Raw genomic sequence first — 26,501 nt, 5'->3', positions numbered from 1 at the left:
AAATAAACGGTATTGGAGGATAGAGCCAGAAATGAGTATGGCTGCCATCATGTGTTCTACCAGCTGTACTCAAAGTATTCTGTCGTCTTAATGTGCCTTCTCTCTCTCTCCCCCCCCGTCCCCTCTGCAGGACCACGATGTAGCGGAGGATAAGATCTTCCTCATCTCGCTCCTGATGGCGGAGATGGGCGTCCACTCGGTGGCCTACGCCTTCCCTAAAGTCCGCATCATCACCACCGCCGTGGACAAGGAGGTCAACGACCAGTTCCACATCATCCCCGGCATCGGTGAGCACATCTCTCGTTCCCTCATTTTAATTTGCAAGAAGCAGTTTTGCACAATATATGGGAGGGTTAAGTTGCATACAAAAACAAAAAAAAACACAAATGCATGATCAAAAATGTACATTAATAACGGCCCGTCCACAGTCAGGCATGAAAAAAATCTTTCAACGCTTCGCCCATTCACTTGAATGGGTTGACGTAGAAGATTTGTAATCTTCGCCGAACTGCATTGTGGGGAGCGGAGCATGGCTTTGCAAGCATCGTGAGCATCAAAAGTTGAGCAATGTTCAACTTTTGATGCTCCCGATGCTTTCGAAGATGGCATCAGCCAATCAAATCCCGTTTATGCAAATCCCGCCAGTACAAGTGCTAGCCAATCAAACCGCGTGCAAGCTGGGAGAGCCAGACCGCAGTTCATTTCCTCATATCACCCGGTTCTTTACGACCAGAACTATTTACCGGGACACAAACCGGAGGAACCAGGCATGGAGGGAGGTGGCAGAGACAGTGGGTGAAACTGGTAGGTTTTCACCTGTTTGGAGAGTTTATATCCAGTTGACTTCGTTTAAACATTGCTATTGCTTTGTATGTCGGGGGCGGGAGATTCATGTGATTGGTTGTTGGTCGCGTTGCTCGCAAAAAATCGCCAAGCTTTCAGACACGCCCACCTCCAAGATTTTCAAGATTTTTTTCATGCCTCTGTGTGGACGGGCCGTAACCCTCATAGGTTCAAATGTTGTATTGTCATGTGCAAAAAGCTACAGTGTAGAAATGGCAATGACATTCTTCTGACCTGAGCTGCTCCAGCAATGCAACATATATATATATATATATATATATATATATATATATAATAAAATACAAAATAGCATGTTTGACACGTTAACATTCCCTAACAGTTGAGTAAACGCCCCAAACCCTATCAAAGGTTCCATGTTTCCTTTTCAGAGTATACGTTACGGGTTTGTTATATTTCACTTGAGTTTGCAGGTCTGAGTGTTGCGTAGTTTGCTGAATAAGCCTAAAGGAAAGCACACATTATGAACCTTTCCCCATCTCCTTCTCACTCCACCTGCTTTTATCACCTCTCTCCTCTTGTTTTGTATCCAAAGGTAATTTTGGAGACCGTTACTTTGGCACCGACGCTCCGTCAGACTGGTGTGAGAGCGACGATGGGATGGACATCTGAAGGGAGAGTGGAGGGTTGTTACAGAAGCACTTACAGCCATTCAAACGTTAAAAAAAGAGACTCTCCTTCATCCCTCGCTGCTCCTCCACGCTGAGGAGGTGAAGCTTTAATGAACTCCTTCCTGTTCAGACGAGCAGAGTGCACCGTCAGGTCAGTCGGAGAGAAAAGTGGAGATTGTGTTGGAGGAGTTTACAGAAAGTTTAAAAAGGGGTCGAAGTGTTACCCGTCCTGCAGGATGAATTGTTCACCCTCTTTTAATTATTTCACTACGATCTCAAAAAAGGCTGCCAACGTAATGCTACAGATTAAGAGAAATGCTTGAATATTGTGTAAATAATGTGTTGCCAAATAATGTGTGTTTTTGTTGCTGAAGCTTTGGAGTTGATGCTTGAATTATATGTACTGTCAGATTTACTGGAAGAGGCTTAAAGGGGCCCTACTGTGACTTTCATGTTCATAAAGCTCTTTATTGTTCTCATACGGCCTGTGCTGCTGCACCTCTTTTCACCCTCTGTCTGAAACCAGAGCCCAGTCTGCTCTGATTGGTTAGCTGGCCGGCTGTGTTGTGACTGGTCAACCGCTTCGAGATGTCCCGCCCCTTAGATCACGTACAATGTGTTGGAGCCAATAAATGTTACATAGTGAAAACGTTTAGATGTCAGCCTTTGCAGACCATTGACATACATTAAAACCTAAATCACACACTACAGGTAAGGGAACACTTGAAAAAGCATAATAGGGCCCTCTTTAAAAATCCTCAAGTTTCTTTCAGGATTTCGCACCGTGAGTCTCAGTCAGTTTGAATTCTTGAGTAGTTCAAAATAAGGACTTAAAAGTGTAAAACATTTGAAACAATCTTTATTTTACACCGTTATGATTACAAGGTCAGAAAATGTGTTTGACTTTGAATACACTCCTTAAAAAGTTAAAATAAATATACATAAAGGAATTATGTATTTGCATTTCTAGTTACAATTTAGATGTGAAGAAGAGACAGGCCTTGAGAGTCTGCAAATGTTCGGTTATTAGGGTTGCAAAGGGGCCGAACCTTTCCGGTACATTTCCATGGCAAGTTAAGCTGGGGAGTTTTGGAAATACTCCATATTGGAAACATTCCACAGGACTTAATGGGAACTAACTAGGAATTTAGGGTAATCGAATTGTAACCTATCCAAGCATAAATATAAACACTTTGTTTTGTCATAAGAAGGCATCCATGCAAAATGAAACAATTTTAAAAACATGACATTTCAACAGGTTTATTTGTAAGTAGAACAGAACAAGTTTTAATAATTGTATTGAACAATCATTTGTTTCATTGAAGAACAAAAACATGAATGGTGAGTTAAATATTACTCACCCCCCCCCCTCCCCCCCCCCCAACCTCACTCATTCAAAAGTGTGCTCCAGTCTTCTAGAAATCATGTGTGCATGTGATGGAGGAATGCACAGTGCCTGTAGGGGGTGTGGTCTAGGGCTGCACGATTTGGGGAAATGATCGAATTGCGATTTTTCTGACAGATATTGCGATTCGATTTGCGATATTTGTTTTTAAGCGACCCAACTATATTTAAAGGTGGGCTATGTAATTTTGGAGAAACCAGCTCGAGTGCGCTAGAATTTGAAAATACACAGCCGGAAAATATCTGCCCCTTCCTCACAGAGCCCCTCCTCCAACACACACGAACGCGCCTATGACCAATGAGGGCACGAGATAAGTTTGAGCACAGATGGAAGGCTGACAGGCAGGTAGGCCATCCAGTTACTTTAGCCGGGCCGGCTCAGATGATTGGTCGTGCTTTTTACAGCGCTACGGCTTCAACAGATGACATTTTTTATTTATTTTTTGTCAAAGCACTTCAGATATTCATTGCTATCGGGATGTTAAGAGCATTCCATGGAATATAACAACAAGTGTATCTCGAGCCGGTTTCTCAAACTTACCTACCCCACCTTTAAATTCCCTCTGAAGAGCCAACCTTCCATTTTGAAAATTCCCACTTAATTCCCGTTTATTCCCATGGAAAGTTTCCATCTTTGAAAATTCCCGGAATTGTGCAACCCTAGTGGTTATGTACCTTTTTTAAATGCTTGCATATTGCTTCTATGTTCCTCCTAACGAGCTGAATCATTGCACAAAACCAGAAAAATAACGCCTCGTGTTTTAAGAAGAGTCTCTATCCCGAGTATTGGATATTTAGGGGATGAAATGTCCAGAGTTCAGGAGGGTAAACATCATTTATACCATTAATATATCAAAATAACTTATACATATATATATATCATTAATGTATTGCAGCTTTGATTTAATGATATTAGTACTGTATAATATTACCTGAGGCTACAACAACAAGGACATTACTTGAAGATAACTAACACGTCAAATATTATTGATTATATTATCTGTTGCCTTTTTATTCCTTTGTCACCGCAGCAAGATAACAAGAAGCCATTTTGTTTTCAACCACGCTCAAGAGGTCATTATATTAATTTAAATGGAGTTTAACGTCATTGTTACAAACATCTCAATTAAATGTAGCTGTTATTTATATCAGTGTTTGGCTCGTGTGGAGAAATGCTCTCTGTGGCCTTAAATCGCTTCTTTCATTCACACCGTCATTTCCTAATTGAATGGACCAGGAGACCAAATGGAAAGCGTTGTTGTGGATCAAGTGTCATAATTTAAGAACGCAACAACAGCACCTGTGTTTACATAAGATAGATATATTCAAATCCATTCAAGTCTCATCTCACATGTAAAGTGTTTTTATGAATTAAACGCAGAAACTGACCCGTTTGGGAAACGTACTCTTTGTGATTTCTTTACTTTGCTATGGCTTTTTATTTATTCATTATACTGTTTGCCGTGTTACTACATCTTTGCATTCTTCCACAGCCTTTAATCCAAGTTATATATTATTACTTTAATGTTTTAGTGTTTCATCTGCTGTCCAAGATTCAGTGTAAATATTAAGGCTGCCTCCCAAATAGCATACTTTTCTTTTAAAGGTCACCTCTCATGCTATTTTAAGTCAATATCATAGGTCTCAGATATATACAAATATATATAAAAAACATGTCTATGAAGTGTTTTGCTCAAAATACCAAACCGATCACCCATTCTAGCCATGCCTCATATCCCTCTATTTCACTTCCTGTTTCAAAAGTGCTGATTTGGGTATAAAGCTTTAAAATTAAAACGGAGGGGTATGAGCTCATGCGGGACCCGGCAGCTACTGTCTAAACTAAATACTGCCGTGATGAAACTCCATATCATGGATTATCAAGGCCTTTTTCCATCTAAGGAACATTGCCAGACTCCGACCCTCACTCTCGGAGTCGGTTTGCCGAAACCCTAGTCCATGCGTTTGTCACCTCCCGCTTGGACTACTGCAATGGTGTCCTGTTTGGGGTCCCCAACAAAACCCCGGACAGGCTCCAGTATGTCCAAAACTGTGCTGCTAGGGTACTCACACATACAAAGCCGTGGCACATCACTCCCACCCTCATCCACCTCCACTGGCTGCCGGTCAAGTCCCGCATATCATACAACATCCTCCTCCTTACCTACAAGTCCCTCCATGCCCAGGCCCCCCAGTACCTATCGGACATCCTTCACCCACATGCCCCATCCCGGAACCTGCGGTCTTCAGACTCTGGCCTGCTTACCACCCCCCGCACCAAACTGCGAACCTTCGGGGACAGAGTCTTCAGTGTGGCAGCCCCCACCCCTCCGCAACATCCCCACGCTTGAGGCCTTCAAAAAGCGTCCAACAATAAATATGGTCATTCTACCACTGCTGATGCTCCTAAATTAAACACATCCATTGTTAATGTTATTTAAAGTGTCCATCACATGTGTTCATTCATTCAGATTCGTCAGCACATACAAACTACAAAAATAAAAACATTACTAGTGGCTCATTTGTATTTGGGTGCTTTAGTTAACTAGTGTGTACTGGAACACCTGAATGCATCACAGCCATAAATTAATGTAACTCTCTGTGTTCAGTGCAATGTCAAGAATAAACATTTAAAAGAACTTATACATGTAGTTTATGATTATGTGATTATTGTTTTGTTACTGGAGTTTCCCACAGGAGGGCAGTAGACTTTTGTCTACACCGGAAATGACGCAAACTGCAGTCCTTATGGTGCCTTCCAGGACTGTAGGACTTTATATTTGTTTAACTTTTTGTGCTATCCATTTGGTTTTAAAGGACAAGGTGAGTGTTCATATTTTACTCAGGACAATAAGGACTATACAGCTAGATTTAATACTTATTATAAACACATCTACAACAAGTTCAGCATTGCTTAGGGACAATTAAAATGAAGACGTATGAACTGAGAATAAAACTCCTCTAGTGTGTTATCTTTAATGCTGCTATCTGTTAAGTTAAACAAAATTCTACATATTTACTCTGTATAGGTTGTTCATTGTGTTTTAACTAATTCAATATATTATTAACCCAACCTGGCAGTTATATCTTGATGTAAAATAGTTTCGTTTTATGAAATATTGAATAAAGAGTTCTTTATGTATTCATTTGTGAGTTAATTAGACCTCTTAAATGTTAAATACACCAGAATGAGGAGTATTATTGGGTTCAAAACAAACCTTTTGATTAAACGTGGGACCTTTACTTGTAGAGCTCAATATTCCGAGCTCAGGCTGGGGACTTGAACGCATCACCAGCAGCTCTCAGTGGAACCGGGATCACAAACGGGCATGTTCACATTTAATTTACTGCAATAAAGTGAGTATTTATACACATTACCTTTTAAGCTACGTGTGCGAGAAGGTAGCAGCTCGGTGTCTGTAACGCTAAAGAAACTAATAAGGTTAGAAAGTTAAATTTATTTACATGTGAATGCAAACTTAAAGTTAGTTACAAGCTATATAATGCAGTCTAATTGGTATAGAGGTTGACTGTGATGCAACACTAAACGTACTGCCAAGATGTAGCTGCTTTAGCCCAAGCGTCACTGAACGTAACACCGAAGCTCGTTCAGAAATGTAACAATTTAAAGTGTTATTGGTTGTTTTTAAATACACGTGTCTTTCACCTCTTCGTTTTTAGTTTCCCTTAGATGATTTAAATATTGTCCTTCATTCGGCATTGACACATTTCACTGAGAAGCACGTCGTTTATCTAAAAACATAACTTTGCTTTTTAATTATGGCAAAAGCTACTAGTTTACTATTTGGACAAAATGTACTCAAACGGTTGCCTAATTAAAACGTTTCCTTTCGATCTCAGAAAGCATACGCATGTTTAAAGTATTTGTTTGAGTTGCTTACTAGTAACTGAAAGAAACTTCTTAATCTAATTGGTAAACCCTAATTGACGAAATAAGGGAACGTATTAGCAGGGTCGCTTGATTTGAGTCACATTGCCTGCCTGACGGTGGGCGGGGTTAGTGGGTAAAACTAATGTCTCCTTTTTAAACATTTTCTTTCTTCAGAGGGAGAATGGCGGCACTGTGGAAATCCTACCAGGTGTTGATGACCAAATACCCCTGGAGTGTGCAGATAGGGACTGCTGGTAGGGAATAACCCCTCCTTTCGTACATGCTGATAACATGCATATCCAACAACTCCAATTAACAGAGGTGGACGAAGTACTCAAGTCAAACGTTGCAATACTACGGTGTAAAAATACTGTCACAGTCATGCATTCAAAGTCTTACTCAAGTTCAATTAAAAAGGGATTATAACGAAAAGGTTTTTTTGATTCAAAGGTGCATAAAAACTCTTTATTTACCAGTTTGAGTATGAATGAAATGTGTGTAAGGAGGCTTCACTTTTCATGACCTTTGCTCCAGTTTACTTTGCCCCTCAGAATCAACAAAGGACAGAGACCTTTGAAGTGAAATGTAGTTTTTTTGTAATGCTTTATATTAATGCTAGTGTTGAGAGAAATAGACTAAGTACTGAGAATGCAATAGAAATAATCAAGTCAACTTATAAAATCACAATTGTAAAAATACAACACCCTTGTTCGAGTTTAGTTGATAATATTTGAGGACTTTATAGCGTATTTCTTCCTCAAAAACTATTGGGTAAGGCCAAAAATATCTGTTTTTTAATTTGCTTCCCTTTAACCCTGCTGTTATCTTTGTTCCCCCCCCCCCCCCCCCCTTACTTTGGTGTTTGCGGTCAGATTCCGGTCCTGTTTTAACTGCTATTACATTAACACAACAACCATCAATCATCACCACATTTAATTTATCACCCTTTCAAACTGTACATATTGTATCAGACTACTGGTATACATGAAAAACTGACATTTCAAGTGCTCCTCAACTGGCTTTAGATAAGCCAGTCCTTTATTAGTGTATAAGTTCTTTGTTAGTAATTCTATCGCTCAAAGTGGTGTGTGTGTGTGTGTGTGTGTGTGTGTGTGTGTGTGTGTGTGTGTGTGTGTGTGTGTGTGTGTGTGTGTGTGTGTGTGTGTGTGTGTGTGTGTACACAAAGTTGACTAAATCATCCAAAATGCAATGAAAGTGGTGAAATATACTGAATTATTACAGTGTAGTTCAGTTAAATCGCCACTAGGTGGGGACAAAGCTCACCAGTTGCCGTGATAATACTCACAATCAGTCAGGGGTTTAATTTAAATATGTAAAAGAACGTACTTTATTATATTTAATTGAATAGACATTTACTTTAATACAACTGTGACATACTTGCTTCTTTATACTCCTTCCCGCCTACATTTCAGAGGGAGATATTGTACGTTTAACTTCAGTTATTTGACACTTATAGTAACTTTATACATGAGAAAAAAAACACATGATACGATGCAGTACTGCTCATCTACCCAGTGGTATGCAATATATTTAAAAACGTGCTCTACATTGACAAAATACAATCCTTTAATATAATAATTCAAAATTAACTAATGAGTACTTTTCATTTTGGAACAATTTTCTGATAATAATTTGAGATGTTGAAATGTGACGTTAGAATATTTATTTTTGCCCCCTAGTCTTTCCTCTATTAATGCCCTCGTTATGAAACATGTTCAAAAAGACGTTTCCTTCACAGAGTCAGTGTTTTTTTTTAGGTTTTGATAAAAATGTATATTTTCTTTGATCATAAAGGGAGGTGTGAAGCCCCTGATCTCTCTCTGGCCCCTCCAGGTGTCTCAGACGGATCATTTATTGCTCTGATCTTCCACAGTTGACATTTTCTGTCCACTTTATCATCCTAAACCTCTTTATATTAATCCTCCCGTGACATTTTAGGGAAAGGTTACCTTATGTTCAGCTGGGTCTATGTTTTTACACTGTGCTGTTAAGAAAAAATCAGCACTAAAAAGCAGTACAATTGAATTTAAAGAGTCATTTCTTATTTTTGAAGTGGGGTCGTATGATGTATTTATCCACGTCAGTGTATTATATATTATTTTTACTGATTCTTGGACTCATCATAAACATATTAACCTTTTATAAATACATGTCTGGACTCTTAAAACCAAAAAAAGGCGCCACCTACAAATAATATGGGCGTCACAGCTGTTCCTACCTGCTGTTCTGACTTTAACCTTCTGAGATGATTCCTAACAAGAAAAAAGCCATTTTTTATTATATCGAAATGTGCATGAAGTTTGAGTTTATTAATATATGTATATAATAATACATAGGCATGACCTGAACATGCCTCAACACTGTGGCCAAGGGCAGCAACACACTTTACTTTTAGCTACCTGAAAGAGAAGCCCACTTCAAACGTAAATATCAGTTTAATTGTTTGGAATATTTAGATTATTTCCACGACTTTACTTTGCCGTCAGACAGTTCAACTGGGAACTTAACTTCAAACCCTGCAAACTTTATTGACAAAACAGTGAGCTGGCAGAACACGGGACTTGTTGTTCTGTACACTTTGAAATACTGGCACATTTTAATACACATTAATCGGGGGTTATTCGTCCCCCACCGAGGTCCTACCTCTTGGTTTCGCTCAGTAATAATCCAGATCCAGACAAGACCCTCTTTTTCGACACACTTTTCAAAGTCAAAGTCAACTTTATTGTCAATCTCAAAATATGTTGTACACACAGAAAGATCAAAATACTGTTTCAGACCGTCCTGAGGTATAAAACACTCACACATTAAAATGCAAGAACACTCAATAATTTACAAAAGAAACACAAAATAACCTTTGACTTAAAGTAAGCAGGATATATATAAAAAAAGATGTTGTGCAAGTGGGAGTTCAAAAATGTCCATAGCAGCGTAAAAATTGACTGGTGCTGGATTTTGTTCATCTTGTCACTGGAGAAACTTTCTTAGCGACTTGTATGTTGAAATAGAAAGTGTATAACCTCCACATGTGTGCAGTGATCCACGTGTATCCTCACCTCACCTGAGTCCTGGTTGTCCTGCAGGGTCTCTGATGGGCGTTGGGGATGTGATCTCTCAGCAGCTGATCGAGAGGAGAGGGCTCAACAACCACAACGTGCAGAGGACCGCCAAGATGATGAGCATCGGCTTCTTCTTCGTGGTAAGAGGGAACCTTTGAGAGTTGCATTTTGATGGAGTGAAAAGTGAGAGTTTTGATTCAGTCAAAAAATTATTTAAAAGGAGTAACGACAATTAAGAAAATAAATAAAAACACAATATAAAAAGTAATAATAAAATAAACATTTCGGTTATGATATTATAATCAAAGAATATTACAAATATTTTAAAATTCCTTAAAAAGAACCAAATACAATTAAAGAATGTATAAATAAAAAGACAAGATACAAAAAGAAGGATAAATAATTTAGCTCTTAGTTGAACATTTGTTTTAATCAACAGAGCTGTATTCAACAAGCATGGCTAATTCTGACTCCTTTGTTTTTATAGAAAAGTTTTTAATTGCATTTCTCTTTTAATATAGTTCATATTATTATCTATATTAAAGAGATTGTGAATAATGAAATCCCCTTTAAGTTATTGACTCACCAAGCTCCCAGTATTAGTGAGATCATTTGTAAAAGCGTACTGTAAACTGTGATGACTAGATACAACCGGTACTATAAAATAAGCTTTGTTGCTGTGTGTCGGGCATCTGTATGACATCAGTGAGCATATGTGAAGCTACGTGATGAAGTTCATGGAGCATTCAGCAGATTAGAAATCATATTTTTAGATCTATAAGCGACTATTTATGACGTGTATGACGCACTTGCACGCGTATCCATGTTCTACATCTCTTCATGCCTTTGTTAGTTTGTGAATTGACTTTCTCCCCGTCCTCTGACAGCCGCACAATCCACCGCATCGGAGGCAAAGTTTATTTATATTTCCATAATCGTCTTATGTTTGGCCAAGCTGCCGCCTCGTCCTTATAAACGATAGAAAAAGGATGTATAGGAAATGTCTTCACACACACTGGGGGTGTTTCTCAATCTCGAGGATACTGGCTTGGTAGTCGCGTACTTCCAAGTCACTTCCTTCAGAAATGAAGCAAGTATACTTCCAAGCCACGGCTTCGGAAAACAAAGAAGAATGGAACAGGCTAACAAGTGTGCCACTCTCTCTAACGGTTTCAACATAAACTGTACCGAAAATAAATACCTCACAACGTCTATCTAATTATGAACTTGCTTTACTTTCACGGAACATATTTTTGGTGATAACAAATGTAAAAAAGTAACATATTCACCAACACATGTTCTACACCACTACATACTTACATTTAAGTGTGTGCTGCGTCGGTTCAGCCATTCTCCGCAAGGGTTTTTGAAATTGGTCCGTCCGCAAAGCATTGTGGGGATTTGAAGGACGCGAAGTCTACCCCTGTGCAGCCTCGAAATTTCCCCCAAACCAAGGACGCGGCCTTGGTGGAATTCCAAGTATGCTGGAGATTGGAATAGTCCTTCGGCGGCACTCGATGACGTAGCATCCTTGAAATATTGGCTTGGAAGCCAGTATCCTCGAGATTGAGAAACGGTCCAGGGGTGTTTCTCAATCTCGAGGAAGGCTGCTCCAGAGCAGGTCTTAAAATCCCCACAATGCTTTGCGCACGGACCAATTTCCCAAAATCTGTGACGGAAATCACGCTCCATTTAAGGCGGGGCCTCGCACACCTGTTAGCCTGTTAGCCTGTTCCACCATTTTTCATTTTACGAGGCTAGGAAGGACTCTTGCCTCGCTTCTGAAGCTAGTGACTCGGAAGACATGTGCTACCAAGTAAGCGTCCTCGACATTGAGAAACACCATGGAGTCATTGAGAAACTGAGAAACATCATCATCTGGAAACACAACCGTCTCACCTTGGATCAAACTTCCTCACATCCATCATATATATTAGGTTTACAGGCTCACGTCTAATCGATATGCAGACTGCACGGAGATAATAACGTGCAAGATGGAAAACTATAGACAGATAAACAGAGGTTTCTTTAGCGTGATGTGTGGAACAGATTGAATTATGAAACAGTATTGGATTAGCCATTCAAATGTATGTTTACTGCATTCAAGATGATTTTGGAAATACAGTTTCTCCTAACAGAGGAATTGTCGTGTTAACACCAACGTGTATTACGTGTGCCCTTGAAGTATAACAGTGTTAAATGCTTTTACTTTCACACAAAACATTTGCAAAACTAATTTTCGTAAATGTTAAACATGTATTGTTTACTAGCTAGTGGTTTTCTTCGTTCCTATTTGATTTAACGCTATACCATGCCCTCAACTCACACAATGGTCTCCTTCTGATTTTACTGCGTCAATATCAAATATAACAAATGTTGATGTTTTAACCGCTGGTTGAAAAGAGGGTGCAAGAGTTCTTAACCCTCCTGTTGGCTTCGGGTCAAACCTGACCGATTTACTACTTTCATCAATCATAACCTTTTTGTTTTACATTCGATTGCTTTAAGGCTTTATGATATCCTTCACAGTAGACATTTGAACATATGAAATGGCTGATCACCAATTCATTGAACTTTGGATGATTTAGTCAACTTTGTTCCCGGTCAAAAATGACACACACACACACACACACACACACACACACACACACACACACACACACACACACACACACACACACACACACACACACACACACTCTCACACAGACTCTCACACACACACACACTCACACACACACTCACAGACTCTCACACACACACACTCACACACACACACAAACTCTCACACACACACACACAGACTCACACACAGACACATACATACATGCATACATACATACATGCACTCTTTCAAACACAGACTCACACACAGATACACAAACGCATACACACACACACACACACACACACACACACACACACACACACACACACACACACACACACACACACACACACACACACATACACTCTCTCTCTCTCTCTCTCAAACACACACACACACACACACACACACACTCTCTCTCTCTCTCTCTCTCTCTCTCTCTCTCTCTCAAACACATACACACTCTCTCTCTCTCTCTCAAACACACACACACACACACACACACACACTCTTTCAAAAACAGACACACACACACACACACACACAGAACAATTTGACACATTTCCCGCTCTTATGTGCCCCTCCCCCACATGGATCACACCTGGCACACACAGTACATGTTCAGTGCTCTTTGTATATTTACTGCAGTTCTTCATGTATACCAGTCGTCTGATACAATATGTACAGTTTGAAAGGGTGTTAAATGAAATGTGGTGATGATTAATGGTTTTGGTGTTAATGTAATGGCAGTTAAAACAGGACCGGTCAAATTTGACCGCGAACCCCAAAGTAAGGAAAGACAATAGGAGGGTTAAACATTCTAAATAAATATCGTCCAGTTAGGATTCATCGTGGAAATCTATGCTGGCGCTTTCTAGGAAATGATCAATAACAAGTCATAAACCTATTACATGCATACGGTGAACAACACGTTAGCAGAGCAGCAGCTTCACTTCTCCATGGGTGTTCTTGTTTGGTTAACTGGATTTAAAAAATAAAATCGATTTATAACTGTTTGAGGATTTGGAAAGAAAATTATAATTTATTTTTGAGTGATATTTCCATTGCAAAGAACTTAGAAATCATACTTTTGAATTATTATTCTCATTTTAATAAATGTGTTATTAAATGTATGATGGTTTGATTCTCCTGATAATATTTGCTTTTTAAAAAAAAAAAGTCTGAAAAAAAACACATTTTACGCCTTTTTGCAATTTGGACGTTACGCCATACAGTATGTCCATATTTCCAATAAAATGTAGAAGAATTATTAAGCTCTAATTTATTTTAAAATGTTCTTTATTCTCTAAATCTCGTCTCTCTTTCTCGTTCCTTTTCATTATGTGTAATCATCACTTATGTTAGTTGTAAACACTTTAGGTATCCACTGTGGTAATTGATAATAAAACTGTAAAAAACAAAGAAAAGAATCCATAATAATCACATTTTATTGTCTGTCGTAACGTCACAGGGACCAGTCATCGGCTCTTGGTACAAAGTCCTGGACCGCCTGGTGGTTGGAGGAACTAAAAGTGCCGCCATGAAGAAGATGCTGGCTGACCAGGTGAGGAAAACTAACTTTCATCACATTTTAAGGTCCCCTATTATTCTGTCTTTCATCAATATATTACAGGTCTCAGATATATACAGAACATGTCTCTGATTGGCTGAAACACCAAACAGATCATTGCAGCATTACCCATAATCCCCTCTGTTTCAGCCCTGTTTCCAAAGTGCTGATTCTCTGTCTGTTACTTTAGATGAAAATAAGGAGCCCCTCCCCACACCCCTCTGAGAGAGATTTGGTTAAAAAGAACTCAATGGAGCTCTAGAGGAGATTCAGGTGATAAGGGGGGGGGGGGGGTTACCTTGGTTACTGATTGGCTAATGGTTACACAAGACAAAACATCGTTATGACATCATAAAGTGGCCAAAATCTGATCAGCTCATTTTCAGACAGGTTTTTATAGAAATGGATCAAAAAGAGAGAGAACCTTTGTTCCTGAAACTTTCAGAGTCTCTTTCCAGAGAGGGGACACATGTTGATGTAGAAGAGACATGAAGAAGAGGGGACACATGTTGATGTAGAAGAGACATGGAGAAGAGGGGACACATGTTGATGAAGAAGAGACATGAAGAAGAGGGGACACATGTTGATGTAGAAGAGACATGAAGAAGAGGGGACACATGTTGATGTAGAAGAGACATGAAGAAGAGGGGATACATGTTGATGTAGAAGAGACATGAAGAAGAGGGGACACATGTTGATGTAGAAGAGACATGAAGAAGAGGGGACACATGTTGATGTAGAAGAGACATGAAGAAGAGGGGACACATGTTGATGTAGAAGAGACATGAAGAAGAGGGGACACATGTTGATGTAGAAGAGACATGAAGAAGAGGGGACACATGTTGATGTAGAAGAGACATGAAGAAGAGGGGACACATGTTGATGTAGAAGAGACATGAAGAAGAGGGGACACATGTTGATGTAGAAGAGACATGAAGAAGAGGGGACACATGTTGATGTAGAAGAGACATGAAGAAGAGGGGACACATGTTGATGTAGAAGAGACATGGAGAAGAGGGGACACATGTTGATGTAGAAGAGACATGAGGAAGAGGATTTTGCACAATAGGTGACCTTTAAGTACGGCTAAGGCTGAGGACACACTTCAGCTGGGATGAAAAATAGTTAAAGCTTTTCAGTTTCTTTGTGTCATCCTGATGTATCTTGGAAATTATGTATTTGTGGTCGGCACTCATCCTCCCTGTTAGCAACACTAATGAGCTGAAGACACACACACACACACACACACACACACACACACACACACACACACACACACACACTCTATAGTTGGTTGATTATTGTATCATCAGGCTTGTTTAAATCCCATTACCCACTCGACTGAAATCCCTCCTGACCCCTGGCTTTAGTCGTTAATGGGAAAAGCTACAGTCTTAATTTATACCCGAGACAAATGACTATCTTTTACAAAGATAATATTTAATAACACAAATAATACAAATCCCTGCAGAATGATGGCAGACAGAAAGGACTCTAAACATTTCTTTGAGGGTTTCCAAATAATACAAAGTGGTATTTTAGTAAATGTATAATATATGTAATGTCTTCTCATCGCTTACATATATTTATATTTGTAATTGTATTATTTCAAATGTTCTATGTTTACCTAAACTTTAGACCTTTGTATCTCGGGCATATTATTTTAATAAGCCTCCAGATTTACATTGAACCTTTAAAACATTTAGATTTTTCTTTAATTTATTTCCTTTTTAAAAAAAATAACACACTTTTGAAGACTTATTAAAATGCTACATCTCCGATTGTCTTCTATGGATTTAAACACCTGGGTGGAAACACTAAGATCAATCAAAGCCTGCTGTAGTGTTTCTCCTTCTGTTTGATTCAGCAGAACAAATGCAGCTTAAAGTGAAACACCACAGAAGAAGAGCGCAGAGCTTTCAACATGCTGAAATATTTACTGGAGCCAAGGGTCCGCTGCTCCGCCTGAATAGAGATGCGTCCCTCAGTGAGAACTCAAGTGTTGTTGGAGATGTGAGCGAAGCATCTGCTGCGTCAGACTTAAATATCAGCTGCACGTCACTGGAGCCCCACGTTAGCCTGGGAGGGGTTTCACTTTATCCCTGAGCTTCGTAGAGTAGAATTAAGTCCACAGTTCTTTTGTTCGTGTCAAGTTCTTCCGGGTTTTGGCCTGAAGTCAGTGTTTTGTCCGAACTTGAGAGGCTGGAGGGCAACAGAGGACGCTTGGACCACTCAGATTCTTTCTTTTGTCTTTATGTTCTGCTCAGCAGTTCTTTATAAGACACTTTGCATTCCTATCAGACTTTGCATCAGATTCTCATCAGGTTGAAAACCTTCAAAACATAAGAGGACAAACAAATGTTAGTTCACATGCAAATACAATTATAAACATTTTGTATGCCTCCTTGCATTATTTCTAATAATAATAATAATTCACTCACATTCCGGCCATTGTGAGTTATTTTACAAACACATCATTAACTTAAAGGTGGGGTAGGTAAGTTTGAGAAACCGGCTCGAGATACATTTTTTGTTATATTCCATGGAATGCTCAAAACATCCCGATAGCAATGAATATCTCAAGTGCTTTGACAAAAAATCCATAAAAATGTATCTGTGGAAGCAGTGGTACTGTAAAAAGCACGACCAATCATCTGAGCCGGCCCGGCTAAAGTAACTGGATGGCCTACCTGCCTGTCAGCCTTCCATCTGTGCACAAACTTATCTCGTGCCCTCATTGGTCATGTGAGCGTTCGTGTGTGTTGGAGGAGGGGCTCTGGAAGGAAGTAGCAGATTTATTCCGGTTGTGTATTTTCAAATTGTAACGCACTCGAGCTGGTTTCTCCAAAATTACCTAACCTACCTTTAAATGAATTAATAAGAAAGTATCTTTCTCTACTTGAAACCAAGCAACCCAGAAAACCTCACTGGACACCTTCTGCGCTGTCTAAAAATATACACCAAACAAAAGGGAGCGTACACAAACCACGCTGCGTAAACAGCACTCTCACACAATAAGGCAACATATCAAGAACGCAAAACGCAATAAACAACGGAGAAACATACCAACGGCGTCTCTGAAGCCTCACACACAGTGGATGTTTCTCAATGTCGAGGACGCTTCCTTGGTAGGACATGTCCTCCGAGTCGGGTCCATTAGAGGCGAGGCAAGAATCCTTCCTGGCATTCGGAGAACGAAGAATGGAACGGGCTGGCAGGTGTGCGTCACATGAGAGGCCCCGCCTTATATTTTCCGCCAAAGATTTTGGAAATTGGTCCGTGCGCAAAGCATTGTGGGGATTTTAAGACCGCGGAGGATACACATGTGCAGCCTCGAAATTTCCCGCAACGAAGGACGCCGGCCTCCGTAGAATTCCAAGGAGCCTGGACATTGGAACAGTCCTTCGGCGGGACTCGATGACGTAGCATCCTTGAAATAGTGGCTATGGAGCATCGTTCCTCGACATTGAGAAACACCCACCCACTGTCGCCAACTTCTCCCTCCGTGGCTTTGGGAACAAAGAACGGCCATCATAATTCCTGCCCCTTTTGTTGCCGTGTTACCGGAAGCGGCATTAATATTTTTTAATAACAGCTCGCTTATCATTCAGAAAAAGTAACCTACCTACGCTATTCAAAATAGAACTGCTACAACCCGCTGCTGCAGATACACGCTTTACAACATCAGGAGGATACGTCCCCAGCTGACCCAGAAATCAGCGCAGATTCTGGTCCAGGCTCTCGTCATCTCACGCCTAGACTACTGCAACTCCCTCCTGGCTGGTCTACCTGCATGTGCCATCCGACCTCTGCAGCTCATCCAGAATGCAGCGGCTCGTCTGGTCTTCAACCTTCCTAAATGTTCCCACACCACGCCGCTCCTCTGCTCCCTTCACTGGCTTCCAGTAACTGCTAGAATCCACTTCAAGACACTGGTACTTGCGTACCATGCTGCGAATGGATCTGGCCCTTCCTACATCCAGGACATGGTTAAACCGTACACCCCAGCACGTGCACTCCGCTCTGCATCAGCCAAACGGCTCGCTGCACCCGCACTGTGAGGGGGACCCAAGTTCCCATCAGCAAAAACACGTGGGTTTGCTATCCTGGCTCCAAAATGGTGGAATGAGCTCCCCATTGAAATCAGGACAGCAGAAAGCTTACACATCTTCTTCAGACTGAAAACTCATCTCTTTAGACTCCACTTTGAGCGATAGAATTACTAACAAAGCACTTATATGCTAATAAAGGGCTGGCTTATCTAAAGCCAGTTGAGTAGCACTTGAAATGTTTGGCTCTATGAAACCTGATGTACTTATATGATTCTGTTTTCTTCAAGGTTGTATCTAAAAGCAATGTAATGTAGAACGAATACCCCTATTGTTATTGAAAAATACTATAATAATAATAATCTAAACGGAAATACATCAAAATAATTATTCATCAGTCAGATATTACGTCTCGTTCATGCATCAAATCTTCCTGTATCTTCTCCTGTAGTCTTAATGTACGGAGGGTGCATATCAAGCTGGTTTATTCTCTTTGGTCTGACAACATTTATTCCATCTGGCAAATGAAATGAAGCTTCATCTACATTTTCTTTTTACTTGGATTTCAGTTGGATCTGCAGTTTTCACAAAGCCCCCCCAAAACATGAACTCTCAATCAAACCATAAAAGAAGCACCAATATAGAAAACACCCTAAGAAGGTTATCAAATCTTATTACGTGAACAAATGTTGACGCCTCTGCTGTGATAAAAGAACTCAACAATTTAGATGTTTTTACATTTATTCCAAACTGCATCAAATGAATGTTTGATTAAGTTGATCATAACTCTAATTACAAATGTAAAGGCTGTGTTGACATTAGTTTAAAACACACAGCTTGCTGACTTATACGATCTGGAGCACTGGTAAATATGCTGCTCCAAAGACAAGAGAAACATGAATGAAAACAAGCTGTTTTCACTTGAAATAAGTAAAAACATCTTTCAATAGAACAAATGAAAATGTGCTTGGTAAGGGATATTTAGATAAATCAGATCTTGTAATTATCTGGAGAACTCATTTTGAACTATATTTGACCAGAATCAGGAGATGTTGTTACAATATAAACCGCAAACGCTCAAAGGTTTTCTAATGTTAGTTGGAGATTTTTCTAATATGTACAAAAATGTGTTTCGTCTGAGATACGATTCAAAATAAGATGATTTGACTTAACAAGATGAAGCATTGTCTAAAAACAAGACCCGATGTCTCACTGCAGAGTCACTTCTGAAGTTATTATGTCTTATGGTAAATGGACTGTACTTATATAGCGCTTTATCCAGTCTTTAAGACCCCTCAAAGCGCTTTACATACTACATGTCATTCACCCATTCACACAGAGCAGTGTACCTCACTCTAGGACCTAACATTCACACACCGTTGGCCATGCCATCGGGAGCAACTCAGGGTTAAGTATCTTGCCCAAGGATACATCGACATGTTGACTGCATGGGCTGGGATCGAACCCACAACCTTCTGGTTGAAAGACGACCACACTCCCTCATAGCCACAGTCGCCCTGTAGCAGGTGTAAAGACACATTCTGACTTGATATTAGAAGAAGATACTTGGCAACATTTCGGGTTTTTGTAGTGAGTAACCACATGTATCTGCTATTTGAGATGTTTCTATTGTATAATTCTTTATTTTCTACCCTTTTTTTTTTTATTTCTAATGATGTGCAATGCTTGATTTACATCCTGCTGCAACGGAAAAACGTCCCCTCTGATCTTAATTCTCCCATTCCCAGTAAACGCACTGAAGTGATTTGATTCTGTTTGTAACTTACTGTCCTCTGTGTTGCAGTTGTGTTTTGCCCCGTGTTTCCTCGGAGCGTTTATCTCGATCTCTGGCGCTCTGAACGGCCTGACGCTGGAGGACAACGTCACCAGACTGAAGAGGGTGAGGTTATTCACATCACGTTTTATTTCAGCGTTACTCCGCCAGCGTCACAGCGAACACTCCTCACACCCTGCAGGTCGTGTGCGAGTTTCCACAGCAACTCTTTATTAAGAACTCTAAGTGTCTGGAAAACGCAGGATGCAGAAATAGTCTCTAACCTTGTTTTGTGTTGTTATCCTCACATGAGTGTCCTCGGTTGAATTGGTTGAAATATCTGGGGCATGTGCCAGGGGATTGGGGTCAGTTTTACTCAAAAAACTCTTTCGTTTTTGTTCAATGTTCTTTCCACCAGAGGTCAAAAGTTCCGTGTTTGACCCGGACTGTTCTCGGTTCATTTCAAATTCATGATTGTTATTTAAAGGCAGGAGGAGGAGGAAGAGGATGCTCTGCTACAGCCTGAAGAAAATATCACTGGAAAAATGCAAAAATATTCAACAATAAAATCAAAAACAATACATTTTACAAAGATAATATATAATAACAAAACAAAAACAAAAATGATGGCAAAGGGCTCTAAACATCTCATTTAGGGTTTCCAAATAAATAAATAGAAATGTTTTTTAAATAAATGAATAATACATGTAATGTCTTTTCTCATGTCTGACATTTATTTATTTGTATTTTTTAATGCATTTATTTTTATTTATATATATTTTTTGTATTATATTTTTCTATTTTCATTTTATTATAATATATAACTAGGACGCCGTTGGGTCCTAGCGCTCCGTGCCCGGGCCCTAATTACTTATTTATTTTTTTATCATAATTTATAATTTTCTAGCTTTACAAAGACCTTTGTATCTCGGGCATATTTTGTCCCTTATCTCCTAAAAAAATAATCATTTAATTTTGCTTTCAGATTTACATTAGACTTTTAAAGAATATAGATTTCTCTTTAATTTTAGTTGTTTTTATATCAAATATTTTCTTAGTAGGAATGATATATCATTGGCTCCTCTGTTATTCTGATTTGACTGGATTTTATTCTATATTTAAACCTGAGACTCGACTCAAGCTGGGTGGATTTCATCCTGGCATTTTACATGTGTGATCAGAGTCCAGGTAGATTAACACACACACACACACACACACACACACACACACACACACACACACACACACACACACACACACACACACACACACACACAGTTTGTTTCTATCTGCCCTCACACACTCACCTCTCATTATTATTAGAATCCATTTCCTGTGATGGAGGAAGAGGAGACTGTGGAAATAGCTGGAGTGACTCATACCATCATATATAAATGTGTGTGTCGGTGTTTGTATGCCAGGTCGTTGTGTGCCAGCTGCTCAAACGTCCGTCCCGCCTTGCTTACCCAGCACAGCATCAATTATTTACCAAAGGAGGCGCGGTGTTGGAGCAGAAAGGCCAAACTGGTAAATGTCAGAAAGGACAGAAAGTAAATGATGAATGCGCTCATTACAAACAGAGCACCTGGCCGGGGAAATGTGAGCGGAAACTCAATGGAGACGCTCTCAAAAAGAAAGTTAAACTCGGGTGCAGCAAGACTTCTGCCTTTCTTCTTACTTTCCTGGACTCTGTCTTCAGATTTTACCTTAAAGAAAGCAAAGACCTGCACTCGATACCAACAGTTTTATACTTCATACTAGTGTCGTAGTACTCGAGACCGGTCTTGGTCTTGACTTGGTCTCGACCTCTTGAAGTCTTGACTTGGTCTCGACCTCTTAAAGTCTTGACTTGGTTTCGACCTCTTAAAGTCTTGGTATTGACTTGGTCTCGACCTCTTAAGGTCTTGACTTGGTCTCGACCTCTTGAAGTTTTGACTTGGTCTCAACCTCTTGAAGTCTTGACTTGGTTTCGACCTCTTAAAGTCTTGGTCTTGACTTGGTCTCGACCTCTTAAGGTCTTGACTTGGTCTCGACCTCTTGAAGTTTTGACTTGGTCTCAACCTCTTGAAGTCTTGACTTGGTCTCAACCTCTTAAAGTCTTGACTTGGTCTCGACCTCTTAAAGTCTTGGTATTGACTTGGTCTCGACCTCTTAAGGTCTTGACTTGGTCTCGACCTCTTGAAGTCTTGAATTGGTCTCAACCTCTTAAAGTCTTGGTAGTGACTTGGTCTCAACCTCTTAAGGTCTTGACTTGGTCTCGACCTCTTAAAGTCTTGGTCTTGACTTGGTCTCAACCTCTTAAAGTCTTGGTCTTGACTTGGTCTCGACCTCTTAAAGTCTTGGTCTTGAATTAGTCTCAACCTCTTAACGTCTTGGTCTTGAATTAGTCTCAACCTCTTAACGTCTTGGTCTTGACTTGGTCTCAATTTCTTAAAGTCTTGGTCTTGACTTAATCTCAACTTCTTAAAGTCTTGGTCTTGACTTGGTCTCAACCTCTTAAAGTCTTGGTATTGACTTGGTCTCAACCTCTTAAAGTCTTGGTCTTGACTTGGTCTCAACCTCTTAAGGTCTTGTCTTGGTCTCGACCTCTTAAAGTCTTGGTCTTGACTTTGTCTCAACCTCTTAAAGCATTGGTATTGAGTTGGTCTCGACCTCTTAAGGTCTTGACTTGGTCTCGACCTCTTAAGGTCTTGACTTGGTCTCAACCTCTTAAGGTATTGACTTGGTCTCGACCTCTTGAAGTCTTGGTATTGACTTGGTCTCAAGCTCTTAAGATCTTGACTTGGTCTCGACCTCTTAAAGTCTTGGTCTTGACTTGGTCTCGACCTCTTAAGGACTTGACTTGGTCTCAACCTCTTAAGATCTTGACTTGGTCTCAACCTCTTAAAGTCTTGGTCTTGACTTGGTCTCAACCTCTTAAAGTCTTGGTCTCGACCTCTTAAAGTCTTGGTCTGGACTTTGTCTTGACCTCTTATAGTCTTGGTCTTGACTTGGTCTCGACCTCTTAAGGTCTTGACTTGGTCTCGACCTCTTAAAGTCTTGGTCTTGACTTTGTCTTGACCTCTTAAAGTCTTGGTCTCGACCTCTTTACGTCTTGGTCTTGACTTGGTCTCGACCTCTTGAAGTCTTGATCTTGACTTGGTCTCGACCTCTTAACCTGTTAAACCCCAAGCCTGTTTTTACTAGACTCCTGGTACTAGGATGGGTTAAATGCAGAGAACACATTTCACTGTGTGTGCCGTGTGCTCTGCATGTGTGACCATGGGTTTCATCCCTCCCAATTCTATTCTAATTCTATTCTATCGTCCCCTCTCTGTCCCCTTTTCAAGTGTAGATGCATTTATCTAATAAGACAAGAAACATCAAACAAGAAATCCTTGAATCTAGTCTAATTTAGGACGTAGGATGGCAAAAAAACAAATCATTGTAACTGTAAAAAAGCATTTAACTTCCTTTTGATTAAGTTTAATTGGCAGCAGTTTGTGATTGACATCTAAGACACTGAAGGGAAATAACTTCTTGTTTACTGAAAAGTATTCCTACTGTTTAGCAACTCCTGGAAGATCTGAGAAACGTCCCGTCTTCTGCAGAGTGTGTGAGGAACCGTTTTGACGTGTTTGTGTGTGTGACGCAGCGATCACCTCAGGTGGCCCAGCAGCTTGTTGGGCCTTAATTAGAAAACCAAAAAAAATATTAAGACTGGAACATTGGCTCGTTGTTTTTATATGTCGAGTCATGTTGATGTGACCTTTAGGTAGAGGACACGGGAAAGTTTGTGTGTGTGTAAATATATAAAAGGTATATGTGTGTTTTTATACCCAAACAACTCTCACACAGACCTTTTGTATTTACTGTGGAGTTTAAGGTCAGCATCTAACAACCTTTGTTCCATTATTTGGCAAAAACTTGTCTAGATTATTACACTTAAAGGAGCTTTACTAGATTACAGTAAGACTCATTTATTTAAGTACGTTCTATTCTTATTTTATATATTTGCTTATTTTTCTGCGTTGTTGGGCCACATTAACACTCTTTCTAGCCTAAATCTTTTCCTGTCACCTTCACATGATTTAAGTACCAACGTTATAATAAGCGTGTGATTAATGTTGAGGTTTATTTTGCAACTCAAAGGGAAATTGTAGAGTTTTTACACGTCAAGTATTTTAGCTTAAAAGACTTAAAGCTGTGTATATGCATTATGTTTTTACAGTTATATTTATCTACCATAATGCCGGTTTTAAAGGATTACATTCACACTTTTTTAATGTTTCAGAACCATGGACAGCGACAGAAGCTTTGTCCATTATTTGTCAATTAGTAGTTTTGCCAGCAGAAAATGTAGATTTTGCTCACTTTTTTCATCTTCATTAAGTAAAATAAAGACTTCCCATACCCCAAAGTGACTCTTATATACTGCATCTACAGGGGGCTGATGAAGATGTCCATCACTACCAATAACTCAACCATTATTATTTGGCCATGTGCCGATATCTTTGGCTCTAAAACGTCATTGTTTTTGGACAGAAACTCCACACCACCTTGAGCTTGAACACATCACCATCTCTCACTCCACACACCTGCAGGTTAACGGTTCTCTGAGGGAAGGTGTTGGAGGGCTGAACCTGAACTCAGCACGGGGCAGGAAGTTCTAATGTGTATCTGCAGATGTTTTCTATCCAAACTCAGAAACTTCTCACCAAAAGTGTGAAGCGTTCAGAGAGGAATCTGATGTGTGCTATAAGGACATTGAAAACCTTTCAAAATTGCATTTAAGTGCAAAATACTGGGATTTCCTTCAGACAGCAGCACAATATTTTTTTCACACGCACTTGTTCAGGAGACTTTTTCGAAAAGGTGTGACGAGTTCCCAGTTTTCCCATGATGCCTTTTCACTTGACACCTGAGAGCAGGTTTTGCCAAACAGCTGTGAAACAGACGTCTTTCATTGAAGTAATTGGGATCTGAAGAACAAGTTTTGTTTTATATTCCTGAAAGACAACTGAGAGGTTTAATAAACCCTACTCAATGTTCTCCCTATTTGAAATACAATGGACCTTGAAGAGTATAATCACCTGCTGCAGATTTGTGATTGTGACTTTGTAACTGCTGTTAGTGCTTAAATACATCAGCTTTCTTTCAAACTCAGGTTGTTAAGAGCTACTTTTAGAATGTGGATTTTGGTTTAACATAATATAAAAGTGACTCATTACAGTGCCCATTCAAATACAGTATCTGTTCCTTGTTCACAGGACTACCCAGACGCCCTCATCTCAAATTACTATGTAAGTGTTTCCTGTAAATAAACAATTTTACCGACTCAAATGTCCCCTCGACTTCATGTTGTGCATCAGATTGTCTTTTCAATATTTTCTGTTTCTGTTTTTCAGCTTTGGCCCGCAGTCCAGATTGCCAATTTCTACTTCATTCCACTTCACCACAGGTCAGAGTTCATATATATGTTATCATGCAATGTGACTATTCAATGCATTTAGTGCTGCTGAGGTGTTTCTTTTGAGTGGTTTGCATGTCATGTTCATTGGTTCTGTTTTAACTTGTTATTTCTGCACGGATACAGATAAAGATTAAACTTTGTATTAACATTAGATTCAAGTGGGGGCTGTGTTGCTTCTTACTCAAACATCTCTAATCATTCTTGAGCGTTGTAAAGTCCAAAATAGGATTTATTATAAAAAACACCTACTTTTTTCATTGGACAAATCACTTTTTTTTCAAATTGTAGATTTTGTGTGGGATATTTCTTGTTTTGGTTTGTTTCAAAAATCTCGATAGAAGCTTTGAACTTCAAAAATATATATGTTAAAGCCCTAAAATCTCATAAGAAGAAGCATTATGATTGTCTTTAAGTCTGTCTTGGTGAACATATCAGACTCTTTTGTTTATTTGCCTTTATTTAAATCATATTTCCTTTCAGGATGGCTGTGGTGCAGATAGTCGCTGTCGCCTGGAACTCCTATCTGACCTGGAAGGTGAACAAGATGTGAACCACAAGTCCAGCTGTCTACATGATGATGATGATGATGATGATGATGATGATGATGATGATGATGATGATACACTCATTTGTAGTGTGTCTGTGTGCTTGTGCGTGTGACGTGGTCTAACTTAGTTCTGCTGATATTTCCAAAGTGTAAAACTGTGACTGACTCATTATAAAGGTCGGGAGAAAAGTGCTTGTCTACTCTGAATGACACGTTCACACTTGAAAGTCAAACGTTGCATAAATGTCTGTGAAAGTTTGTTATTTATGGCAGTGGTGTAGCCACACGTACGCACAATAACACACACACACACACACACACACACACACACACACACACACACACACACACACACACACACATATTCACAGCCACTGCTTAGAAAAACAGTTTTCTAACCTCTAATTCAACAATCGCTTGAAACAATGGTAAATGTTGATTTGTAAAGCTTAATCATTTTGTGCTGGGATGAAGGAAATGTTGAAAATGATTTATTTTAGTTTACATACTGTAAATATAATAAAAGTTGCAATTTTCTTACAATTCTGGCCTTCTGGTCTATTGACTGTGGGAAAAACTTTAAAAAAATAAACTCTGTCTCTGGAAAGATGCTCTTGTTTCACAGATCAATGATGAAGGAAAGCTGATCATAA

The 26,501-nt window shown here is 39.6% G+C and overlaps 2 protein-coding genes across 6 annotated transcripts in view; both read left to right on the top strand.

Moving 5' to 3' along the window:
* LOC307015262 (uridine-cytidine kinase-like 1) overlaps positions 1-4,281 on the top strand; it is a 34,153-nt gene extending 29,872 nt beyond the window's left edge. For all 4 annotated transcript variants that reach the window (XM_079643769.1, XM_079643770.1, XM_079643771.1 and 1 more), the window contains 2 exons: positions 131-287; positions 1,397-4,281. In XM_079643769.1, coding sequence (XP_079499895.1) covers positions 131-287; positions 1,397-1,473 — 234 coding nt within the window. In that variant the 3' untranslated portion in view covers positions 1,474-4,281. The remainder of the gene's footprint in view (positions 1-130; positions 288-1,396) is intronic.
* A 1,813-nt stretch (positions 4,282-6,094) lies between these two features.
* Positions 6,095-26,455, top strand: mpv17 (mitochondrial inner membrane protein MPV17). 2 transcript variants are annotated; one of them, XM_079641893.1, is made up of 8 exons: positions 6,095-6,233; positions 6,943-7,022; positions 9,873-9,988; positions 13,928-14,020; positions 19,880-19,975; positions 25,099-25,131; positions 25,237-25,289; positions 25,782-26,455. In XM_079641893.1, the coding sequence occupies exons 2-8, from the start codon at positions 6,950-6,952 to the stop codon at positions 25,849-25,851; spliced, it is 534 nt and encodes a 177-aa protein (XP_079498019.1). In that variant the 5' UTR covers positions 6,095-6,233; positions 6,943-6,949; the 3' UTR covers positions 25,852-26,455. The 2 variants fall into 2 exon arrangements, with proteins under 2 accessions (XP_079498019.1, XP_079498020.1); XM_079641894.1 differs by having other exon boundaries at positions 6,163-6,318.
* The last annotated feature ends 46 nt before the right edge of the window (positions 26,456-26,501 follow it).

The sequence above is a fragment of the Notothenia rossii genome (genome assembly GCF_949606895.1).
Source record: "Notothenia rossii genome assembly, chromosome: 8".
Taxonomy (NCBI): domain Eukaryota; kingdom Metazoa; phylum Chordata; class Actinopteri; order Perciformes; family Nototheniidae; genus Notothenia; species Notothenia rossii.
This window is presented reverse-complemented; position numbering and strand designations above follow the sequence as displayed.

Coding starts and splice junctions, on each gene's coding strand:
- mpv17 (XM_079641893.1), top strand. CDS start 6,950: ATGGCGGCACTGTGGAAATCCTACCAGGTGTTGATGACCAAATACCCC. Junction 7,023..9,872: donor TGTGCAGATAGGGACTGCTG/GTAGGGAATAAC, acceptor GTTGTCCTGCAG/GGTCTCTGATGGGCGTTGGG. Junction 25,290..25,781: donor TTCATTCCACTTCACCACAG/GTCAGAGTTCAT, acceptor ATTTCCTTTCAG/GATGGCTGTGGTGCAGATAG.